Genomic DNA, 22,421 nt, shown 5'->3' on the forward strand with positions numbered 1-22,421 from the left:
TATTATTTAAATAAGAGTAAACTTCCGTTTTGCTCCCTATGGTTTGTTCACTTTAACGGTTTTGCTCCAAACCTTTAAAAATAGCCATTTTGCTCCCTGATGTTTCGGTTTTTTTGCAAGTCTGCTCCCCGCCTCTAACTCCATCCAAATTGTTTGTGTTTCCGTTTTGCTCCCCGCAGGGAGCAAACTGGCAACAAAACCAAAACATCAGGGAGTAAAATGGCTATTTTTAAAGGTTTGGGGTAAAACCGTTAAAGTGACCAAACCACAGGGAGCAAAACGGAAGTTTACTCTTTAAATAATTAAGGCAGGCTTGTAAAAAATTATTTCAGAAGTGGGCCATATGCCCATATACTCCTACAGTCATTAAAAGAGGGCCCATTTTCTCAACAACTAAAAGTGTATTTTGCTGTTCACTCTTTTCTACTCAAGAAGATTCCAATATATTCTTAGTACACAAACACAGCTACAAACACAAACTTACAACATTAGATCTTTGTTACGTTTGTTTAAAAGTAACTGAAAAGACAGCTCAAAGATGGAATAACTAGCCATCTTTGTTGTGGTGAAATTTAATTTAGAGTAATTTACAAAAATCGTCCTTTATGTATGCCACTTATTGCAAACTGTGTCCTTTATCTTCAATAATTACAGAAAATGTACTCGATGTTTGCAAACCCTTGCAAGTTATGTCCTTTAGCCATAACTCAGTTAATTTTTTGTGGTTAAATCTGATCAAATGGACCCACATGAGGGTATTTTGGTCATTTTACTCTCATGTGGGGTCCATTTGGTCAGATTTAAGCACAAAATTACCCTCATGTGGAGTCCATTTGGTCAGATTTACCCACAAAAATTAACTGAGTTAATTAGCGCTAAAGCACATAACTTGCAAGGGTTACAAAATATCAAGTACGTTTTCTGTAATTATTGAAGACAAAAGACACAGTTTGCAATAAGTGACATACATAAAGGACGATTTTTGTAATTTACTCTTTAATTTATTGAATGAAAATGGAAACGAGAATCATAATGATCTGAATCGGTTTGGTTTTTGTTAGATTCTGGTTTACTTTGCATGAGGTTGCAAAATGGAGCGTCAACTAATGCAAACATAAGGTTTTCTTCGGATTTGTCGAATCAAACAATTTTTCACATCTCTTGTAGTATTAGGCACACAACTAAAATTAATATATTTAGGACACAAGAAATATTTATTAATTATAGTTTGCATACTTTTGAGAAAAAAGGTCTATATACCTTTAAAATATCTTTTTTTTTCTATTTTGTTTTATAATTTTACAAACAATAAACATATATACTCTATAATCCTAAGATAAGCTTGTATGTCAAAAGTTAATAAATGAATGTGCTATGTTTTAAATTTTAACAATATAAAAATATTTAGAACCTCAAATAAATCAAATAATAAAAAGACAAATAGAAGATGAAATACAAATATAAAAGGCTTCACCCCATCCACTCCTCCCACCCTCCTCTCTAAAATACACAAAACACAGGTATGCATCCTCCTACCTATTTTTTCTCCTTTCCTATCTAAAGTAATATTTTTCTTGCATTATATACAAATTATGTACATTTTCATCTTTTTTAGTGTTTTTATTTTATTTATAGGCTTAGCTAAGGTGAAAATGGTTTTGGCGAGATTAGTGGTGTCACTAAAGACTAAATTCAAGTCGTTAAAGATATGGAAAGCGGTCGATGATTCATACAATAAGATCGAAAAGAGTGATAGCATGAGGGTGGAAATACGGAGCAGGAAAGCACGTAAACTTATCGAGGAAACTCTCAAAGTCGCAGACTCTCCAAAGTGCACCAAAGCTTACTCGTTCTGATGTTGTGGTAATAATAACAATAATAGTAACTGTGACTCCACACTAGTTATGTTTCTGTATATGATTGCAACTAGTATTTTATTGTAGTGGTAGTAACAATAATAATAACTTTATTTTATGTTTTTCTATATAGATACTGATTTTTTTGGAATTTTTAACTCTGTTACTCAAGTGATGTCAAGTTCATGAAATGAACTCCAGTAATAAAAGAATATATTAAACCTTGAATTTTTGCAAGCTTAGCTCGTTAAATTAAAGGCTTAGATTAAAATTTGGAGCAATTTTTGTCAGTGTATTAAAAAAGATATTTTATATTATCCACGTTTTTATGTAGTAGAAAATGAACTTGTGGTGCATAAGGCAACTGATCGAAAACAATTATTTCGTGATATATGATATAAGTCTAATCGTAAGAGCGTTCAAATCTGCATCTCCATCTTTTTGTGGCAGATCTAGCCCAAAAATTCAGAGGTATCCTAATTTATTTTGGATCAGGGGTATTCTTTGTATAAAACCGAAAAAAAATTTACACTACGTAGACGGAGTTGAGTGGTATTTTTACATTACGGAGTCGGAGTTAAGGGATAACCCGTGCTACCCCTACTTGTACACTATCTCCGCCCCTGCCATCTTCGTAATTTGAAGATTTCCTTTATTTGCATATCCAACGGAATTTCATCTCCATCTCTATCTCAAAAATTTAGAGTTTAGTGAATAGTGATTCTCAATATATAGAAAACCACTATTTATCATGTCTATAATTTTGAGTATACAGGAAAAAGAAAAATAATAAAAAAAAAGTGTTTGTGAGAGTGATAGAGATAAATGGAGAATGAATTGCGATAGCTAGGTTAAATAAAATTTAGAGAGATATATAAAAAAAAGCGTTTGTGAAAGTGATAGAGATAAAAATGGAGGATGAAATGATAGCTAGATTGAATAAAATTTAGAGAGATGTTTTTTTTTTAATTATAAAGAAGAAGATAGAGATTCTACTTTAAGTGACGAGACATTAGTTATTATCCGAAAAAAACTACAACCTTTTTATTTTGATTAACTAAGCATTAGGCAGGGTTCAATGTGTTTTTAGACGCTGTGATACACATAACCCTATCTAAAAATACACACACATCTCCACATCACAAACCTAACGAAATACCCATAAATACCGCGTCTTATTATACAAACCACAACTTAAAATAGTTTTACATATCTTTAGACGATGTTAGGATGAAACCGCAACAAAAGATAAAATTATAAATCTTATAATATCAAAACCCTAATGTATCCAGAACAAATCATTCAGCCACCATCTCCACCAAAATTCTATATCATTTTCACCCATCATTGATAACTTTCAAAACTTACAAGGTCCGTAATTTTTAATGATATTAATGTCATATTCAATTGTAGAATCAGTAGTTATGTGTTTTTACTTGATATAATTAAACTTTTTTAGATTTAACTGTGTTTTAATATAAACTTTCTTTTATATGAACAATGTGTGTTGAAGCTTTTGTTATGTGCTTTTACTTGCTTTTAGTTGTTATAATTTAACTTTTTTTACATTCAACATAATGCTTTAACATCAAACTTTATTTAATATATATTAACAATTTATGTTTAACTTTTAAGAATTTTTTTATTGGAAAATAATTTATTTTTTATTAAATGTATATAAATATGATATATATCTATATTTACACCTATATTAAATGGGTATAAATATTATATTTGCATATATGTTTATTTATACATTAAGGTTAACCCTTTAGAATCTAGTACCCATCCAAAATTTATCTAATAGATATAATTTTTAGGACTGCCTTTTGAATATTCTATCTGATTTAAGACATGTATACATTTTAAGTGTCACACCCCGACCACGTAGAACATACAAAACGTGGCGAAAACGTCGGGGAGTGTTGTAACAGAATCAATTGTTTCAAATCCATGGCAATTGAAGTTTCGTTTTATTAATCAAACATGAATGTTTACATTGTTTAAACAAGAATCAAAGTGTACATAACATAAATTAACTAGTTCTTGTCTCGTTTTAAGTCACTAAGGCACATCCGCCTAAGTATGTCTTGATAAGTCCTATGCATCATCTCCTGAAAACACATGTGAAAATAGGTACGTCAGCATAAAAATGCCTGTGAGATACATTGGTTTTGTGAAAACGGAATTCATGACTTATGTTTGAGAAAAATGTTTAGTCATGAACCTTGTAATTTGCTTTGTCTTGTAAATCATTTGAAAAACGATAAGATCAGATGATATGTATAAATAAGAGAACACTGCATGGTTAAACGGATAACCATGTAAAATGAGTTTGTAAAGGATAAGTCGTTTGTAAAACAATGTCTCGAGAAAAGTGTGTTATTTGTATAAAATGTCATATGTCTCAAATTTAAATGATTCAAATAACGCTACGATATGTAATACCATACAAACACTTATATATAGGAAGTACCAGCGGCGTATCCACCATGCTTGTATCATATTACACACGCCTCGTTACTTAATCACTTACTCAAACCAAACCATCAAGATGAAATGTTTAACAATTGTAGAAATGTTCATGTATAGTCAAATGTCTATTGTCAAATGTAAATCATGTCAACGGATACAACTGGTTCACACGGTTCAATGGTTACAAACGGTTCATATAATCAAAACGGGTTTAGACGGTTCACATGGTTAAATGGTCACAACGGTTCAAAATGTAGCATAATGTGTTCATATGCTGGATGAGCATATGCAACAGAAATGCAATGTAAAACAATGTACTACGTATGCACACAATGGGCGTACGTAGCATGAAATGTATTGTAAAGCAATGTACTAAGTACGCACACAATGGGCATACATAGCATGAACCCAATGAAATCATGTACTATATATATGTACTACCGAACGTAGCAGGTATATTATGTGAAAACATGGAAAACATGAAAGTAACAGGTAGGCACATGTGTTTCACCCCAAAACAGTTTGGAAAACAGTAAAAGAGGGGTTCAACGTACTCACCTGAGATTGCTTTGATTTCCTTGTGTAATAATCACACAATGCTAGAGATCACGGGATATCAAACGGCACCTAATAGGTAGCTATATTAATATACCGGACCAAAATCGGAAGGATCGGATAGTATGCGGGTTCGTAAACCAAACGAGTATGGAGACCCGTGTAATATGGTTTAACAAAGCCTACATACTAAAATGAAACCTAACCTAAGTGCTTGCGACCCATTACGACCCGTTTAGGTAGCTTATGCTACCTTACGCGTCGTTCGCGTAGAACGCGTCTGGAACGCCTAACATCGTGACCACAAGGTATAAACTCGGAAGGTTATAGCTATGGTCACCTAATGTGTTTGGTCAGATCCTAATGATCGACCAAATGGGTCGGGTTCGAAAGTATAAGCGATGGTTTAGATCGCTTACCTTACGACCCTATATAAGCACTAAACTAAAAGTGACGAGCTAAGCATGTTAGAACATGCTTAACTAAGTTTAGAAAACAGGTTTGGCATCAAAACAAACGGCTTTGATGCTCACGAGTAGTTTGGTTACAAAATACGCAAGAATGCGCATTTTGGCCGAAACTACGACTCGTCACTGAGCCTAGATAACGTGGTAATCAGTAGGTATAGTCACTACGGACTATAACCATCGGGATCACGCTCACGTTATGAAGTTCCAAGAACTTCGTGTTGACCATAGGCTGGTCAATGCAGAAAGTCAACAAAACGTTGACTTTCGGACTCGAAAAGCGAATAAAAGAACGAAAGAATACTTACGGAGGGTCCCCGAATGCTAATCTAGATCAAAATGGCTCAGGTATGAAACAAAGGTTCCAACTTAGAGCTCTTGATCAGATTGTGTGGGTTTTTGCAAGAATGGGGGTGGGGTATTTATAGTATTTCCCGAACCGTTAGGATCGTTTCTTGAAAAACGTGATTGAATCTTGCGCGTACACTTGACGTAAACTTGTGGTTACTGAAAATACCCCTTAGTGAGCTGAAAGGGCAAGTTTAAAACATGTGGTTGTGGTTAAACCAGCTGAAATTTGCTGACTAGCTGATCTTATCTGTTCTGGGAGTCTGACGCGCCCCGCGTAAGGATTTGGGCAATCCTTACGCGCCCCGCCTGAGGGTCACAGACCAGAATTTTCAGTTTTAGTCCCTGCACTTCAGAAACATGCAATTTGGCCCATTTTTGGCACTTTTAAGCCCCGTTAACCTCATTTCAAGGCTCTAAGATGAAGTTAAAGTGTAGGGGACTTGAAATATGCTCAAAAATATTCCGGATGTCGGTTCGTTTGGTCGTACGATCGCGATGTTCGCTTAATTACGACGGAATGCGCATAAGCGTGAAAGACGATCCAAATGACGCGACGAATGGATTTTTCTTATGCCAAATACTAAGGCATAATATAAGGATGCTTACATAAATTTTTGGATGTCCGGATATATTCAGAACGTAAGTTATGCGCGAAAGTGCAAACTTGTGCACTTTTTGACACTTTTAGTCCCTGAATGACCCAAAAGTTTATTTTAGCATACCAAACCTCTCAAAGCCTATCTCTAAGCTATGTAAAGGATATTTATGGTATGTTTAACTTATGGACATGTTCCGGAATGTTTGTTACAGTTCAAATTGGCATACTTTCGCAGTTTGTCAAGTTTAGTCCTTGTAAGCGAATTAACTTGTTGTTGCCATACCAAAGCCTTTAAAACTTATTTCTAAGTTATGTAAAGGTTATTTAAGGTATGTTAAGTATATGTTGATGTTCCGGAGTATTTGTCGCATTAAACTGAGTACGTTTACGCACCAGTTTGCGTATAATTCTCTAGAAAGCGTTGTAGAGTTTGAAATTGAACAAGAATTGATATGTGCAAAAGATACACATATTTATACAAGATCCCAAGTATGAAATACAATATTTCATCGGCTTGGTATTTGTTTGATGGTCGCGGTGACACAGGTGTCACAGTCTCCCCTACTTTAGGAAATTTCGTCCCGAAATTTATTCGTAGGAGTCTATTTGTGATTCTGCCAAATAACCATCAGCGATATGCAAAGTAATGTCCTGTCATTTCCTTTAACGGTCATTCTTCAGAAACGAAATGAACAGACGGAGTCATTTTCAATGGTTGCTTCATCAGAAATGGAAATGAAGGATTACACAACGGATATTCATTTTCCCCAACGGATAAATCGTCAGAAACGAAAGTGAACTAACGGAGTCATTTTCAACGGTTGCTTCATCAGAGTTGGAAATGAAGGATTACACAACGGATATTCATTTCCCCAACGGATAAATCGTCAGAAATGAAAATGAACTAACGGAGTCATTTTCAACGGTTGCTTCATCAGAGTTGGAATTGAAGGATTCCACAACGGATATTCATTTCCCCAACGGATAAATCGTCAGAAACGAAAATGAACTAACGGAGTCATTTTCAACGGTTGCTTCATCAGAGTTGGAAATAAAGGATTACACAACGGATATTCATTTCCCCAACGGATAAATCGTCAGAAATGAAAGTGAACTAACGAAGTCATTTTCAACGGTTGCTTCATCAGAGTTGGAAATGAAGGATTACACAACGGATGTTCATTTCCCCAACGGATAAATCGTCAGAAACAAAAATGAACTAACGGAGTCATTTTCAACGGTTGCTTCATCAGAGTTGGAAATGAAGGATTACACAACGGATATTCATTTCCCCAACGGATAAATCGTCAGAAACGAAAATGAACTAACGGAGTCATTTTTTTCAACGGTTGCTTCATCAGAGTTGGAAATGAAGGATTACACAACGGATATTCATTTCCCCAACGGATAAATCGTTAGAAACGAAAATGAACTAACGGAGTCATTTTCAACGGTTGCTTCATCAGAGTTGGAAATGAAGGATTACACAACGGATATTCATTTCCCCAACGGATAAATCGTCAGAAACGAAAATGAACTAACGGAGTCATTTTCAACGGTTGCTTCATCAGAGTTGGAAATGAAGGATTACACAACGGATATTCATTTCCCCAACGGATAAATCGTCAGAAACGAAAATGAACTAACGGAGTCATTTTCAACGGTTGCTTCATCAGAGTTGGAAATGAAGGATTACACAACGGATATTCATTTCCCCAACGGATAAATCGTCAGAAACGAAAATGAACTAACGGAGTCATTTTCAACGGTTGCTTCATCAGAGTTGGAAATGAATAGGGTTAACTCTAGACACATGACAGAACTTGCTGTGATTTCTGTGCACTAGATTCCATAATTATGTATGCATCCATAATTACGTAATCCCTTGCACAGTCCGCACAGTTTGTTTTGTAATGTTTTGGGGAAGGATATCAAACTTGTGATGAGGGTGAATAGACTTCCATCGGTTCCCTTTAATTAGATCTACAGGGGATCTTCTTAGTTAGGCCACCAAGGAGTCCTTTCAGCTATATCATCACATGATATCCCTAGCCAGATTTTTGGATCAATCTGTTTAGCTAGACCACTCAAGGGGTCTAATTATGAAGTAGTACTTTATAATCCGAGGGACTTAACTATAACCTAGAAGTCCATTGAGGATTTTAAGTAATACCTTTGGGTATCCTACTATGAATCTCTTGTACCAGGATATGTAAGATTCTACGAAGATTTGGATAACATAATTTGGATCACACAACAACACATAAGGGAACACATAAGCACAAGGTCACATAATTGTTTAACTTGATTATAATTTGTTATTAACTTGTTATTGATTGAACACGGATATGGAAACCAGTCGACGGGTCTCAATGTTTACTAGAATCTATCTGAGAAGATAGGAAGATCTCCCAAAATTCGATTTTTGATTACGAGGAATTATCACATTCGAATTAAGGTATACAACAATTAAGGACTTACGGGAAATCCTTAGGTACCCTATTAAGGATTTATAGCCGTACCTTGGGTATTCGTCTCATGTTGTAACTTGCGCTTTATACTTCGTTTCCTTAGAATAAACGGGTTCTTAGGAATTTTGTGGAAGATGCAAGAGGTCATAGAATGGGAGAATTTCGGGGGTAGTTTGTTTTTCAAGGAATACGGTTCTTTGATTGTCGGTATTGTAAGGGATATGTCGTTTATGCATGCAACCACAGAAATATATTGCAATGCAAATAAAAGATTTATTTATAAACAATGATAACAACTGTTTCTTGGATCTTGACAACAAAAGAAAATAATACATAGGACATGATTATTTCTAAACGATGTTGTCTTCTAGTCAGTCAGATGATCATCCTTGTGCTGGATTTGCATTAGCAAGCTTTGGGCAATTTCTTCGGAAATGACCCATCTCGCCACAGTTGAAACAAGAACCTGGTAGGAAACGACCTTGAGCGGGATTGTTGCCAGCTTGGTTTGGTGCAGCTGCAGCTGGGCAGATTCTTGTTGTATGGCCTATGAGTCCACAAGTTTGGCATTTGCGGCACTGTACATTGGCGTGATGATGGAGGCTACATTGGTTGCACAAGGGTGCAGTTCCATTGTATGGTTTTCTAGCAGGGGGTTGAGCTGGTTGGTTGGCTTGACCATTGTGAGCGACCACGACGAAGTTCTGAGTAGCCTTTCGCTTCTTTGACTTTTTAGAGGATTCAGTCTGTTCATCCATGGTCTTTGATTCCCCGATTGGGTTCGTTTCCCCGACCGGTTTCTTGTCACCTTTTCGGAAAAGTTTACCTTTCCTGATCTTTGATTCAGTCAAGGTTGCAGATAGCTCAATGGCCTGTCTGACTGTAGTAGGGTTGCTACCAGTCACAATGTCTTGTATTGAGTCAGGGAGGCCATCAATGTACTTTTCGATTGCCTTATCCAAAGGTGTAACCATATCCGGGCATAACAAACTTAACTCCTCATAACGGTCCGTGTAGGCTCGATGCTCACTGCTAACTTGCTTAAGATCGTCGAACTCCGTTTCCAAAGCCCTGATCTCATGACGGGGACAGAATTCCTTCATCATCAGAGCTCGAAGCTCTTGCCATGTTTGAGCCAGTGCCACATCGGCACCCCTATCTCTCATCACATCATTCCACCATGTCAAAGCTCGTTTCTCAAATATGCTAGATGCGAATTCTACCTTTCGCTCGTTTGTACATTGAACATGTCTGAAGGTGTTCTCTAAACTCTCGAACCATTGCAGAAGTGCAGTCGCTCCTTGAGACCCAGAAAACTTGGATGGCTTAGCTGAGTTGAACGTCTTGAAGTTGCAGGGGGCATTATTGTTGTTGTTGGCTTGGTTCCATTGAGCAAAGAGGTTTGGGAATTGAGCAGCCATTTGCTGTGAAATGATCTCTGCCAGTTCGGCAGTCGCTATCTGGTTTTCGCGTCAAGGAGGCATTCTAAAAGAGAAACAAGAAAGAAAGCAAATGAAATGGCATTGGGCAAGAATAGGATATTACAATTACCGGCCATAATCATGGTTGATGGTCATTTGTTTGAATCCACGAAGCAAAACAAACAACACCAAGGCTGAATCAAAGCAAATAGATCCTCATAGTGTATCGCGAAGACATGCTCGCCTATAAGTGGACACTCACCCCAAGAGTTCCCAGGTAAGAGTGACTGGTCTGATTATGTGGATTTGTACGAACACTCTAACCTTAGACAGAAAACCCGGGGTACAGGCATTCACTCTTCCAGTTTGCACGTGTTCACACTATTTAGGACCCAAAACTTCGACGAGAGTTTTGAAAATTCAAAGGGGTTCAAAAACTTATAACAGAGGGTTCAAAACCTAGTAACCAATCATCCTAGAACAGATGATTAGTTTTCAAAGCGGTTTTGAAATTTATGTTCTTGTTGTGGCCGTCGCCTAAGGATAGGCGACGGTATTGTTTTATGACTAAACGCAAGTAAACTCACGTTAGGGTCCTAGGAAGGTTATAGACTAGGTCAAAGCATTACTAATAACCAAATTCCCTATAACCATTGGCTCTGATACCAACTTTTCTGTCACACCCCGACCACGTAGAACATACAAAACGTGGCGGAAACGTCGGGGAGTGTTGTAACAGAATCAATTGTTTCAAATCCATGGCAATTGAAGTTTCGTTTTATTAATCAAACATGAATGTTTACATTGTTTAAACAAGAATCAAAGTGTACATAACATAAATTAACTAGTTCTTGTCTCGTTTTAAGTCACTAAGGCACAGGTCCGCCTAAGTATGTCTTGATAAGTCCTATGCATCATCTCCTGAAAACACATGTGAAAATAGGTACGTCAGCATAAAAATGCCTGTGAGATACATTGGTTTTGTGAAAACGGAATTCATGACTTATGTTTGAGAAAAATGTTTAGTCATGAACCTTGTAATTTGCTTTGTCTTGTAAATCATTTGAAAAACGATAAGATCAGATGATATGTATAAATAAGAGAACATTGCATGGTTAAACGGATAACCATGTAAAATGAGTTTGTAAAGGATAAGTCGTTTGTAAAACAATGTCTCGAGAAAAGTGTGTTATTTGTATAAAATGTCATATGTCTCAAATTTAAATGATTCAAATAACGCTACGATATGTAATACCATACAAACACTTATATCTAGGAAGTACCAGCGGCGTATCCACCATGCTTGTATCATATTACACACGCCTCGTTACTTAATCACTTACTCAAACCAAACCATCAAGATGAAATGTTTAACAATTGTAGAAATGTTCATGTATAGTCAAATGTCTATTGTCAAATGTAAATCATGTCAACGGATACAACTGGTTCACACGGTTCAATGGTTACAAACGGTTCATATAATCAAAACGGGTTTAGACGGTTCACATGGTCAAATGGTCACAACGGTTCAAAATGTAGCATAATGTGTTCATATGCTGGATGAGCATATGCAACAGAAATGCAATGTAAAACAATGTACTACGTATGCACACAATGGGCGTACGTAGCATGAAATGTATTGTAAAGCAATGTACTAAGTACGCACACAATGGGCATACATAGCATGAACCCAATGAAATCATGTACTATATATATGTACTACCGAACGTAGCAGGTATATTGTCACACCCCGAAATTATCAGAGCATGGCGTGACTGGACCGGTATCTTCATTGCACAGCGGAAGCAATTAGCTAAGACTTCTAGAAAATGAACGCCGCTAAGTACTTGAATTCCCATGGGTTCTCCTATTCCAACTGTTCCATAGTTTTGAAAATGCAACCTGAGAAAGAACATGCGAAAAAGTCAACATAAAGTTGAGCGAGTTCATAGTTTGTTTTGAAAAGATTTAAAATAAATCTTTTTGATAACCGGTTTTAAAGTTGCTGAGAAAATATAGAAAAATCATTTTCTTGGCATGATATATGAAAACTGTGAGTCTAGCCCACGAGAGTCTTTGTGCATTGCACGAGAGAGAATGGGCCGAGCCCAAACGAACCTTTGTAAGCAGGATCAGCGTGTCCTCTTACTTAGGTATAGTTTGAAAAACGTTACCAAAGTTTGTAAATCCATGTATTTGTGAGTTTACTTCAAATGAATCTTAAAAACATTTGAGAATCTGAGTATTAAAACTGGTATGTAAGCGTCTATGAACAGATCATTAATGTTTTGCAAGGACATTAATATGTGTGGCGACATAGGAAGCACTCAACCCTAGCGGATTTCCCCCGGTCCACCCGGTTAGAACAACAAATGCACTACATGGGCCACACAAGGACCCAAGAGTGGGGCTCGCTACACCCGATAGATCTACCACTTTTGCCCTCGGTCTTATACAAGATTAATGGCACTTAAGAGAGATTACTATTCGCTCACCTGATCTAACAGTTCATTCCCTAGCTTAACCATACCCTAGTTAACGTATAATGTGAGAGTTATTCATGTCCTTGGGCCTCTGCCCATGTCCTTGGGCCTTTGCCCACGCCATTCGTGTTATTAAAACTCATGCATGTTTCGAAAAACACTAATGTTTTTATAAACCGGTATGTTTAGCATAATCTTTTCGTAAACCATTTGAGTTTGTTAAAATCATGTCGCAAAATGGTTTATAAATATGCAATATTCATTTATCGAAACCTTGTGTGATTTTGCAAAACTTGCATGTCTTTCCACCCCCGAAAACATTTTATAAAAATGTAAAACAGTAAAAAGTGGGGGTTATGAACTCACCTTGATATCCTTGTGCAAAGCTAGCTTAGTGTGATTCCGTGATGTCATTCCAAGAATGTGAGGTAGCTAGCGTGCATCTATAGTATTCCTAACAGGGAATAACTTATCAGTTTCTAATTTAAACGTAGCTAAACTACGTGTCCGAGCTCTACCGAGTCGTTAACTAAACAACTCTAAGTTAGTGTGACCTTGACTTAGAATAACCAATCTATGGTTATTTGATCCCGTTTATAATCGGGATAAAACTAAGTCTTGAAAACGACTTAGTTTTAGAATGGTTTAGAATGTATATATTTATATCTTTGAATATAAATATACTTACGGCGTCGTGTTAGTCGTCGCGAGTAAAAAGCGTAGATGAAATAGCGGTACGACTCTTCATAGTTTTTGTAAACTAGTAGCTCGTGTTTTGTCGAGACGTTATGAATTCATTTCGTAAGTCGTAATACGTCGCCAAAAGTATAGATATACTTTATATTTATTTCACGAAAATACTTCGACAGGCGTCGCGTATACAATATAAATATGTTTGATATTTCGGATTTTTACGGAAAAACGGACAGAGTTTCCTCTGTTTTTGAACTAACCCCGATAACTCAGGTTGTCGTTTTTTGTCAAAATTCAACAATACAAACACTATATATAAAATTTCCATCAAATGCCAAACGTAACAAGTCAGTAAAGTATCGGTTCGAGCTCGGTTCGCGTTAACTATAAAATATATAAGTTATGTAATAAAAATTTGTGTCGTTTAAATGTTACCGGGTCTCGTGTTGACTAGTTGACTTGAGTTGACCAAGTTTGATCGTAGTTGATTGCATTGACCACGGTTGACCATGTTGACCCGAGCACCAAAACCGACCTGTTGACCAAGTTTGACCACCGTTGACCCGAACCCGAACATCAAATCTGACTGCATTGACCTGTGTTGACCCGGTCCTGAACCAAGTTGACCGTGTTGAACCGAACCCCAAGACTGACTGCGCTGACCCGTACCTCAAAACTGACCAGGTTGACCCGTGTTGGCTCGGTGTTGACTGAGTTTGACCCGAACCCGAATCGAGACCCGAATCAACAAAACTGACCGAGAATAAAAAAAAAAATATATATTCTTCAGGTTTTTGTCTAACTTTGTAAATTCACGTAGAGTAAAGATAGGCTTATTTACATCTTTCTTTTTTTTTATGCCATATAACATGAGATTTTCCCCATAACTTAGTTTATGGTTTCAACGATTAATTCAAGTGTACTAGGTAGATTTTAACAAAACTTATTTTTAGTAAAATATATATATTTAAAACTTATCATGTACTTTTTTTGAAGTTTCATATGAGCTTAACTCCCTATACAGTAAGTTTTAAAGTCTTCAACATTATATATTTAGTTGCCCATCACCTTTGTAATCCCCATAGCAATCATGTATTTTAAGAAAACAAGTACTTCATCTTATGACCAACCCTTAAGCCTCGTAGGTTGGATTTAACCAACAACTAGTTGGGGTGAACTTATTTATAAAACTATACTTGTAACATAAAATAAGTATTTAAGAGGTTGTTACTCACTTTAAGCAAGCAAGGAGGATGAAGTTAGAAAAAAGAAGATCTTGAACTTGAATCCTTAAAATCCAATGCTCCAAGCACTTCATCTCAGACGTTCAGCGCCTTAGACTTGAGTTTCAAAGTTGAATAAAAATGAAATGTGTGATATGTGGGTTCAGTTGTGGTTGGGGTCGAATGAATGGGGATGGGAGGGATTCAATGAAGTTCATGCCCCTTTGAAAGTCTAGTGTCATAATAAAAAGTATGGTCTAGCTAGCCTAGTCTAAGAGCAAGCACATGTCATGGAGTGTGATCTTGGATAATGATCATTGCATTTTAGTCCTTGTTGCTTCTTGTCGATATTGTCAGGAAATGAGAAAGCAAAGTAGGAATTTTAGTCAAAAGATTGGTAAAGAAATTTAACTTGTTTAATATTTTATGGTACATGATGATAGTGTCTTGCAACTCTTTTTTTTTCTTCTTTTTTTTTTGTTATTGTCGACATGGGTCAAGGGTAGGGTGAGCATGGTAAGATTATAATAGAGATTTAAGTGTTAGCTTTGTTAAGTTTTGTTAGATATATAAAACACCCACTTAATTGTACCCACTATTTATTTGTTTTTAATCAAATGTAAAATAGAACCGTCATAAAAATATGAATGTGTCCGGTGTATAAAAATATTTATTTTTACATTTGTATTAGTGTCGTGCTAACCGCGTACGCAAATATACTTCTCAACCACACGTCGAAAACTTCAAATAATAACAAATATATATCTAAATATATATATTTATAGTATTACACACATAATAATACTATAGGGTGATTTCCCAAGTATTTGGACAAGCATCACAAACGTTCGTGCGTGTCGGGCTAACTCGTGTGTGACCCGGTAATTTCTAAAAATTACCAAATGGAAACTGTGACACGAATAGAGATTCTATGTATATAAATACCCAATATATAAAGAAAAACTAAGTCTATAATCTAAGATCACGATGTGTACGAGATTAGAGCGCGTAAAGATGTTGTCCTGAATTTGCGGGTTGTCACATTCTCCCCTGTTGCAGAAATTTCGTCCTCGAAATTTAGATTATGTTATCTCCTTAGAGTTGTGTCGTTCGCAGGTAAGTCCTAATAGTACCAAAGTGAATGACCGCGTAATTGAATCAAGAGTTATTCAGATTACGTGAGTGTAAAGACATTTTGCATCAATAAGAACCTAATAGTTCAACTGAGTTTGTTCCAGAAATCGGTGTCAAGTGAACGAGATGTTGTGATACTATCACCAATGTGACTAGGTTTACTTGGTTCAACAAAAGAGAAAATTCAACCAATAGAATTCCAAATGAATGTTCACAATATGCAAGTCAATTTTTGAAACAATAGAATTCACTACCAACGGAAACTGGTGTTGGTTGTTGTATGATTGAAACTCGAATTTAACAAGTATAAATAAATAAGGTCATAAAAATGATTTATCAACAATCAAACCGTTAAATGAATAAAATCAACGTGTTGCAAGGATACACCGAAATCAAATACAACCGAACCTGGTGTATCGTCATCTTAATACATAGTTGCATTAAGACCATTTAAACGACGAGTCAAACGAAAAGCATATATAGTTTCGCATGAACAACCGATCGTGATTAGCACAAGCTACAAGTTTACACCAACACCTCAAGGTGTTACAGTGATTGGAAAAATTCAATAATAGCAGTGATCGAACAAATATCACCTGTGTTTTGCATGAAGCGCTCGATCATGATTAGCCCAAGCTACAAGTTTATACCGACACCACAAGGTGTCGTAGTGGTCGAAATAATTCAATAATAGTGGTGATTGAACAAGCATCACCTTGTTTTGAAATCAAGTGAGAGATTCAACGAAGTAAATCTGAATATCTGTTTCAAACAATTCTCATAGGATTTTCAATTGAAAATGAAACAAATAAACAATGTTTTCGAGCGAAGATGAAAAGCAATAAATATCACAAAATGTTCGCTCGATGGTATAAGAACCATTAAGAGGTACACCGGAATATTTAACACGAACTTGGGTACCATTACCTTAACACACAATTGTATTAAGGCTGATTTAATACAATAAATCGAACAAACGGATTTAATATCAATAATCAAATAAATAAGCAATTAAATCCGTACATGATGTGTGCAAACGAGATTAGCGCAAGCTTCAAATTTGTTAAAACGTCACCACAGGGTGATCGTGATCAAGGAAATGATTCAATGAAGTCGAAGACCAAACAAGCCTGTTATGGTTCAACACAATTGAAGTGCTTGTTGGGATTATTTCGAATATGACGGCCTCAATCCATCATATGGAATCTTGAATCGAATATATATTACGAGCAAGTTCGATCAATTGAACTTGGTTGAAACATAATCCCACAATGAATTTATGTATCAATAAGAAAGCTTCGACATGGTTACAACAAACAAACCATGTATGTAACTCGAAAAGAAAGGAGTTTTCAACGAGTTCGTTGACTCGATGCCAAAGAGTCAACACTTTGCAATAATGCAGTGATCCAAATTACAATGCAAAACACGAACATAGCAAAACAATATTGAACGTTAGTAAAGCAACAATTTAGAGTGAAGCCACCGATGGTCTTCATGAATCAATTTAACCACATGTGTAACAAACAAAACATGCGTAACATATGAATTTGTCAAGAAATGAAGCAATTGAGTGTTCGCTATCAAGAAATGAAATCTTCGTGATGCAATGACCGTTAGGGGGAGTAGAAATGCGAAAATCTACTCATTATATGCAAAAGTCAAAATTTCAACAAAAGGGATTTAAGGACTTTACCTGGAAGTTCACGTGATGATTGTTGTTAAGTGACATTACCATGAAATGTCGAACATTGTGTATTTGTCATAAATGAAATATGGGGAAATGCAAAGACGTGTGACTTCTTTTGTAGTGCCAACCATTGTAAGTCTCTTCAGACTAAGTATCGACTGTTGTGAAATCTTGTTTTAACGTACCTTTGCTTGACTCCTGTCCTTTGCAAGATCACGTGGCAAAGTACTGCATTTTGGTTGTTGTTCTCCCGCTGACGGGATTAGCATCGTTGTTGCCGTGCCGATTTGTGTTTCCCCAAGGCCTTGCCTCGAAAGTCGTGTGTGATGTTCTTCGACGTCCGCTGACGTATAGTTTAAGTTTCATGTATACCTGTGCACTAGCGTTTCGTTCTGCGTAGAATGTGATGTGCTTCGACATCCGTTGACGTATAGTTTGAGTTTCATGTATCATCGTGCACTAGCGTTTCGTTCCACGTAGGTTACCTGCTCGGGTAAGTGAAATAGCATAGACGACATAATATAATGGCGTTTGCCCGAGTTGTTAGTCAAGGTTTCTAAGTGAGGACCCTTAATGAGTTTCGCCATTAGTTTTCCAAAGGTCCTAAATGCGTGTTATGAAAACTCTCAAAGTCTTGCTTTATGTGTGTAATTGTTTTGTGTACTCTGTATCGACACAACATTTGTATGTGTTTAAAATCAAAACAGTTGACTCATTGTTTTCGGCAACGGTTGGAAACCCATATTCAACTCCTAGGCGTTCTGTATGTATTCAATTCTTGATATCTAAGTCCCCAGAGGATAGAGAGGTTAAAGCCTAGGTATCTCTACAGAAACCTAATTCGCTGAAACCTATAGCTCTGATACCAATCTGTCACACCCCGAAATTATCAGAGCATGGCGTGACTGGACCGGTATCTTCATTGCACAGCGGAAGCAATTAGCTAAGACTTCTAGAAAATGAACGCCGCTAAGTACTTGAATTCCCATGGGTTCTCCTATTCCAACTGTTCCATAGTTTTGAAAATGCAACCTGAGAAAGAACATGCGAAAAAGTCAACATAAAGTTGAGCGAGTTCATAGTTTGTTTTGAAAAGATTTAAAATAAATCTTTTTGATAACCGGTTTTAAAGTTGCTGAGAAAATATAGAAAAATCATTTTCTTGGCATGATATATGAAAACTGTGAGTCTAGCCCACGAGAGTCTTTGTGCATTGCACGAGAGAGAATGGGCCGAGCCCAAACGAACCTTTGTAAGCAGGATCAGCGTGTCCTCTTACTTAGGTATAGTTTGAAAAACGTTACCAAAGTTTGTAAATCCATGTATTTGTGAGTTTACTTCAAATGAATCTTAAAAACATTTGAGAATCTGAGTATTAAAACTGGTATGTAAGCGTCTATGAACAGATCATTAATGTTTTGCAAGGACATTAATATGTGTGGCGACATAGGAAGCACTCAACCCTAGCGGATTTCCCCCGGTCCACCCGGTTAGAACAACAAATGCACTACATGGGCCACACAAGGACCCAAGAGTGGGGCTCGCTACACCCGATAGATCTACCACTTTTGCCCTCGGTCTTATACAAGATTAATGGCACTTAAGAGAGATTACTATTCGCTCACCTGATCTAACAGTTCATTCCCTAGCTTAACCATACCCTAGTTAACGTATAATGTGAGAGTTATTCATGTCCTTGGGCCTCTGCCCATGTCCTTGGGCCTTTGCCCACGCCATTCGTGTTATTAAAACTCATGCATGTTTCGAAAAACACTAATGTTTTTATAAACCGGTATGTTTAGCATAATCTTTTCGTAAACCATTTGAGTTTGTTAAAATCATGTCGCAAAATGGTTTATAAATATGCAATATTCATTTATCGAAACCTTGTGTGATTTTGCAAAACTTGCATGTCTTTCCACCCCCGAAAACATTTTATAAAAATGTAAAACAGTAAAAAGTGGGGGTTATGAACTCACCTTGATATCCTTGTGCAAAGCTAGCTTAGTGTGATTCCGTGATGTCATTCCAAGAATGTGAGGTAGCTAGCGTGCATCTATAGTATTCCTAACAGGGAATAACTTATCAGTTTCTAATTTAAACGTAGCTAAACTACGTGTCCGAGCTCTACCGAGTCGTTAACTAAACAACTCTAAGTTAGTGTGACCTTGACTTAGAATAACCAATCTATGGTTATTTGATCCCGTTTATAATCGGGATAAAACTAAGTCTTGAAAACGACTTAGTTTTAGAATGGTTTAGAATGTATATATTTATATCTTTGAATATAAATATACTTACGGCGTCGTGTTAGTTGTCGCGAGTAAAAAGCGTAGATGAAATAGCGGTACGACTCTTCATAGTTTTTGTAAACTAGTAGCTCGTGTTTTGTCGAGACGTTATGAATTCATTTCGTAAGTCGTAATACGTCGCCAAAAGTATAGATATACTTTATATTTATTTCACGAAAATACTTCGACAGGCGTCGCGTATACAATATAAATATGTTTGATATTTCGGATTTTTACGGAAAAACGGACAGAGTTTCCTCTGTTTTTGAACTAACCCCGATAACTCAGGTTGTCGTTTTTTGTCAAAATTCAACAATACAAACACTATATATAAAATTTCCATCAAATGCCAAACGTAACAAGTCAGTAAAGTATCGGTTCGAGCTCGGTTCGCGTTAACTATAAAATATATAAGTTATGTAATAAAAATTTGTGTCGTTTAAATGTTACCGGGTCTCGTGTTGACTAGTTGACTTGAGTTGACCAAGTTTGATTGTAGTTGACTGCATTGACCACGGTTGACCATGTTGACCCGAGCACCAAAACCGACCTGTTGACCAAGTTTGACCACCGTTGACCCGAACCCGAACATCAAATCTGACTGCATTGACCTGTGTTGACCCGGTCCTGAACCAAGTTGACCGTGTTGAACCGAACCCCAAGACTGACTGCGCTGACCCGTACCTCAAAACTGACCAGGTTGACCCGTGTTGGCTCGGTGTTGACTGAGTTTGACCCGAACCCGAATCGAGACCCGAATCAACAAAACTGACCGAGAATAAAAAAAAATATATATATTCTTCAGGTTTTTGTCTAACTTTGTAAATTCACGTAGAGTAAAGATAGGCTTATTTACATCTTTCTTTTTTTTTATGCCATATAACATGAGATTTTCCCCATAACTTAGTTTATGGTTTCAACGATTAATTCAAGTGTACTAGGTAGATTTTAACAAAACTTATTTTTAGTAAAATATATATATTTAAAACTTATCATGTACTTTTTTTGAAGTTTCATATGAGCTTAACTCCCTATACAGTAAGTTTTAAAGTCTTCAACATTATATATTTAGTTGCCCATCACCTTTGTAATCCCCATAGCAATCATGTATTTTAAGAAAACAAGTACTTCATCTTATGACCAACCCTTAAGCCTCGTAGGTTGGATTTAACCAACAACTAGTTGGGGTGAACTTATTTATAAAACTATACTTGTAACATAAATAAATAACTGAAATAAGTATTTAAGAGGTTGTTACTCACTTTAAGCAAGCAAGGAGGATGAAGTTAGAAAAAAGAAGATCTTGAACTTGAATCCTTAAAATCCAATGCTCCAAGCACTTCATCTCAGACGTTCAGCGCCTTAGACTTGAGTTTCAAAGTTGAATAAAAATGAAATGTGTGATATGTGGGTTCAGTTGTGGTTGGGGTCGAATGAATGGGGATGGGAGGGATTCAATGAAGTTCATGCCCCTTTGAAAGTCTAGTGTCATAATAAAAAGTATGGTCTAGCTAGCCTAGTCTAAGAGCAAGCACATGTCATGGAGTGTGATCTTGGATAATGATCATTGCATTTTAGTCCTTGTTGCTTCTTGTCGATATTGTCAGGAAATGAGAAAGCAAAGTAGGAATTTTAGTCAAAAGATTGGTAAAGAAATTTAACTTGTTTAATATTTTATGGTACATGATGATAGTGTCTTGCAACTCTTTTTTTTTCTTCTTTTTTTTTGTTATTGTCGACATGGGTCAAGGGTAGGGTGAGCATGGTAAGATTATAATAGAGATTTAAGTGTTAGCTTTGTTAAGTTTTGTTAGATATATAAAACACCCACTTAATTGTACCCACTATTTATTTGTTTTTAATCAAATGTAAAATAGAACCGTCATAAAAATATGAATGTGTCCGGTGTATAAAAATATTTATTTTTACATTTGTATTAGTGTCGTGCTAACCGCGTACGCAAATATACTTCTCAACCACACGTCGAAAACTTCAAATAATAACAAATATATATCTAAATATATATATTTATAGTATTACACACATAATAATACTATAGGGTGATTTCCCAAGTATTTGGACAAGCATCACAAACGTTCGTGCGTGTCGGGCTAACTCGTGTGTGACCCGGTAATTTCTAAAAATTACCAAATGGAAACTGTGACACGAATAGAGATTCTATGTATATAAATACCCAATATATAAAGAAAAACTAAGTCTATAATCTAAGATCACGATGTGTACGAGATTAGAGCGCGTAAAGATGTTGTCCTGAATTTGCGGGTTGTCACATATATTATGTGAAAACATGGAAAACATGAAAGTAACAGGTAGGCACATGTGTTTCACCCCAAAACAGTTTGGAAAACAGTAAAAGAGGGGTTCAACGTACTCACCTGAGATTGCTTTGATTTCCTTGTGTAATAATCACACAATGCTAGAGATCACGGGATATCAAACGGCACCTAATAGGTAGCTATATTAATATACCGGACCAAAATCGGAAGGATCGGATAGTATGCGGGTTCGTAAACCAAACGAGTATGGAGACCCGTGTAATATGGTTTAACAAAGCCTACATACTAAAATGAAACCTAACCTAAGTGCTTGCGACCCATTACGACCCGTTTAGGTAGCTTATGCTACCTTACGCGTCGTTCGCGTAGAACGCGTCTGGAACGCCTAACATCGTGACCACAAGGTATAAACTCGG

The 22,421-nt window shown here is 36.4% G+C and overlaps 2 protein-coding genes and 1 long non-coding RNA gene across 3 annotated transcripts; 1 reads left to right on the forward strand and 2 right to left on the reverse strand.

Annotated features, from left to right (window-relative positions):
* The first annotated feature begins 1,429 nt into the window (after positions 1 to 1,429).
* On the forward strand, positions 1,430 to 1,988 carry LOC110874780. Its single transcript, XR_002556213.2, has 2 exons — positions 1,430 to 1,520; positions 1,636 to 1,988. It is a non-coding gene; the product is annotated as an uncharacterized LOC110874780 (long non-coding RNA).
* Positions 1,989 to 13,071: 11,083 nt separating this feature from the next.
* On the reverse strand, positions 13,072 to 15,830 carry LOC110874779. Its single transcript, XM_022123215.2, has 3 exons — positions 14,606 to 15,830; positions 13,806 to 14,123; positions 13,072 to 13,131 (listed from the first exon to the last, which is right to left on the reverse strand). The coding sequence occupies exons 1-3, from the start codon at positions 14,686 to 14,688 to the stop codon at positions 13,110 to 13,112; spliced, it is 423 nt and encodes a 140-aa protein (XP_021978907.1). The 5' UTR covers positions 14,689 to 15,830; the 3' UTR covers positions 13,072 to 13,109.
* A 3,594-nt stretch (positions 15,831 to 19,424) lies between these two features.
* On the reverse strand, positions 19,425 to 21,425 carry LOC110874778. The gene is made up of 3 exons (XM_022123214.2): positions 20,971 to 21,425; positions 20,159 to 20,476; positions 19,425 to 19,484 (listed from the first exon to the last, which is right to left on the reverse strand). The coding sequence occupies exons 1-3, from the start codon at positions 21,051 to 21,053 to the stop codon at positions 19,463 to 19,465; spliced, it is 423 nt and encodes a 140-aa protein (XP_021978906.1). The 5' UTR covers positions 21,054 to 21,425; the 3' UTR covers positions 19,425 to 19,462.
* Positions 21,426 to 22,421: the final 996 nt, after the last annotated feature.

This window comes from Helianthus annuus, chromosome 9, assembly GCF_002127325.2.
Source record: "Helianthus annuus cultivar XRQ/B chromosome 9, HanXRQr2.0-SUNRISE, whole genome shotgun sequence".
Taxonomy (NCBI): Eukaryota; Viridiplantae; Streptophyta; class Magnoliopsida; order Asterales; family Asteraceae; genus Helianthus; species Helianthus annuus.

What these genes read in the sequence shown, in the direction of transcription:
- LOC110874779 (XM_022123215.2), bottom strand. Translation starts at nt 14,688, where the DNA reads ATGAAGTGCTTGGAGCATTGGATTTTAAGGATTCAAGTTCAAGATCTT. An exon ending in ATCCTCCTTGCTTGCTTAAA is followed by an intron (nt 14,124 to 14,605) that starts GTGAGTAACAAC and finishes ATTCTCGGTCAG; the next exon opens with TTTTGTTGATTCGGGTCTCG. An exon ending in ACTAGTCAACACGAGACCCG is followed by an intron (nt 13,132 to 13,805) that starts GTAACATTTAAA and finishes ATTCCCTGTTAG; the next exon opens with GAATACTATAGATGCACGCT.
- LOC110874778 (XM_022123214.2), bottom strand. Translation starts at nt 21,053, where the DNA reads ATGAAGTGCTTGGAGCATTGGATTTTAAGGATTCAAGTTCAAGATCTT. An exon ending in ATCCTCCTTGCTTGCTTAAA is followed by an intron (nt 20,477 to 20,970) that starts GTGAGTAACAAC and finishes ATTCTCGGTCAG; the next exon opens with TTTTGTTGATTCGGGTCTCG. An exon ending in ACTAGTCAACACGAGACCCG is followed by an intron (nt 19,485 to 20,158) that starts GTAACATTTAAA and finishes ATTCCCTGTTAG; the next exon opens with GAATACTATAGATGCACGCT.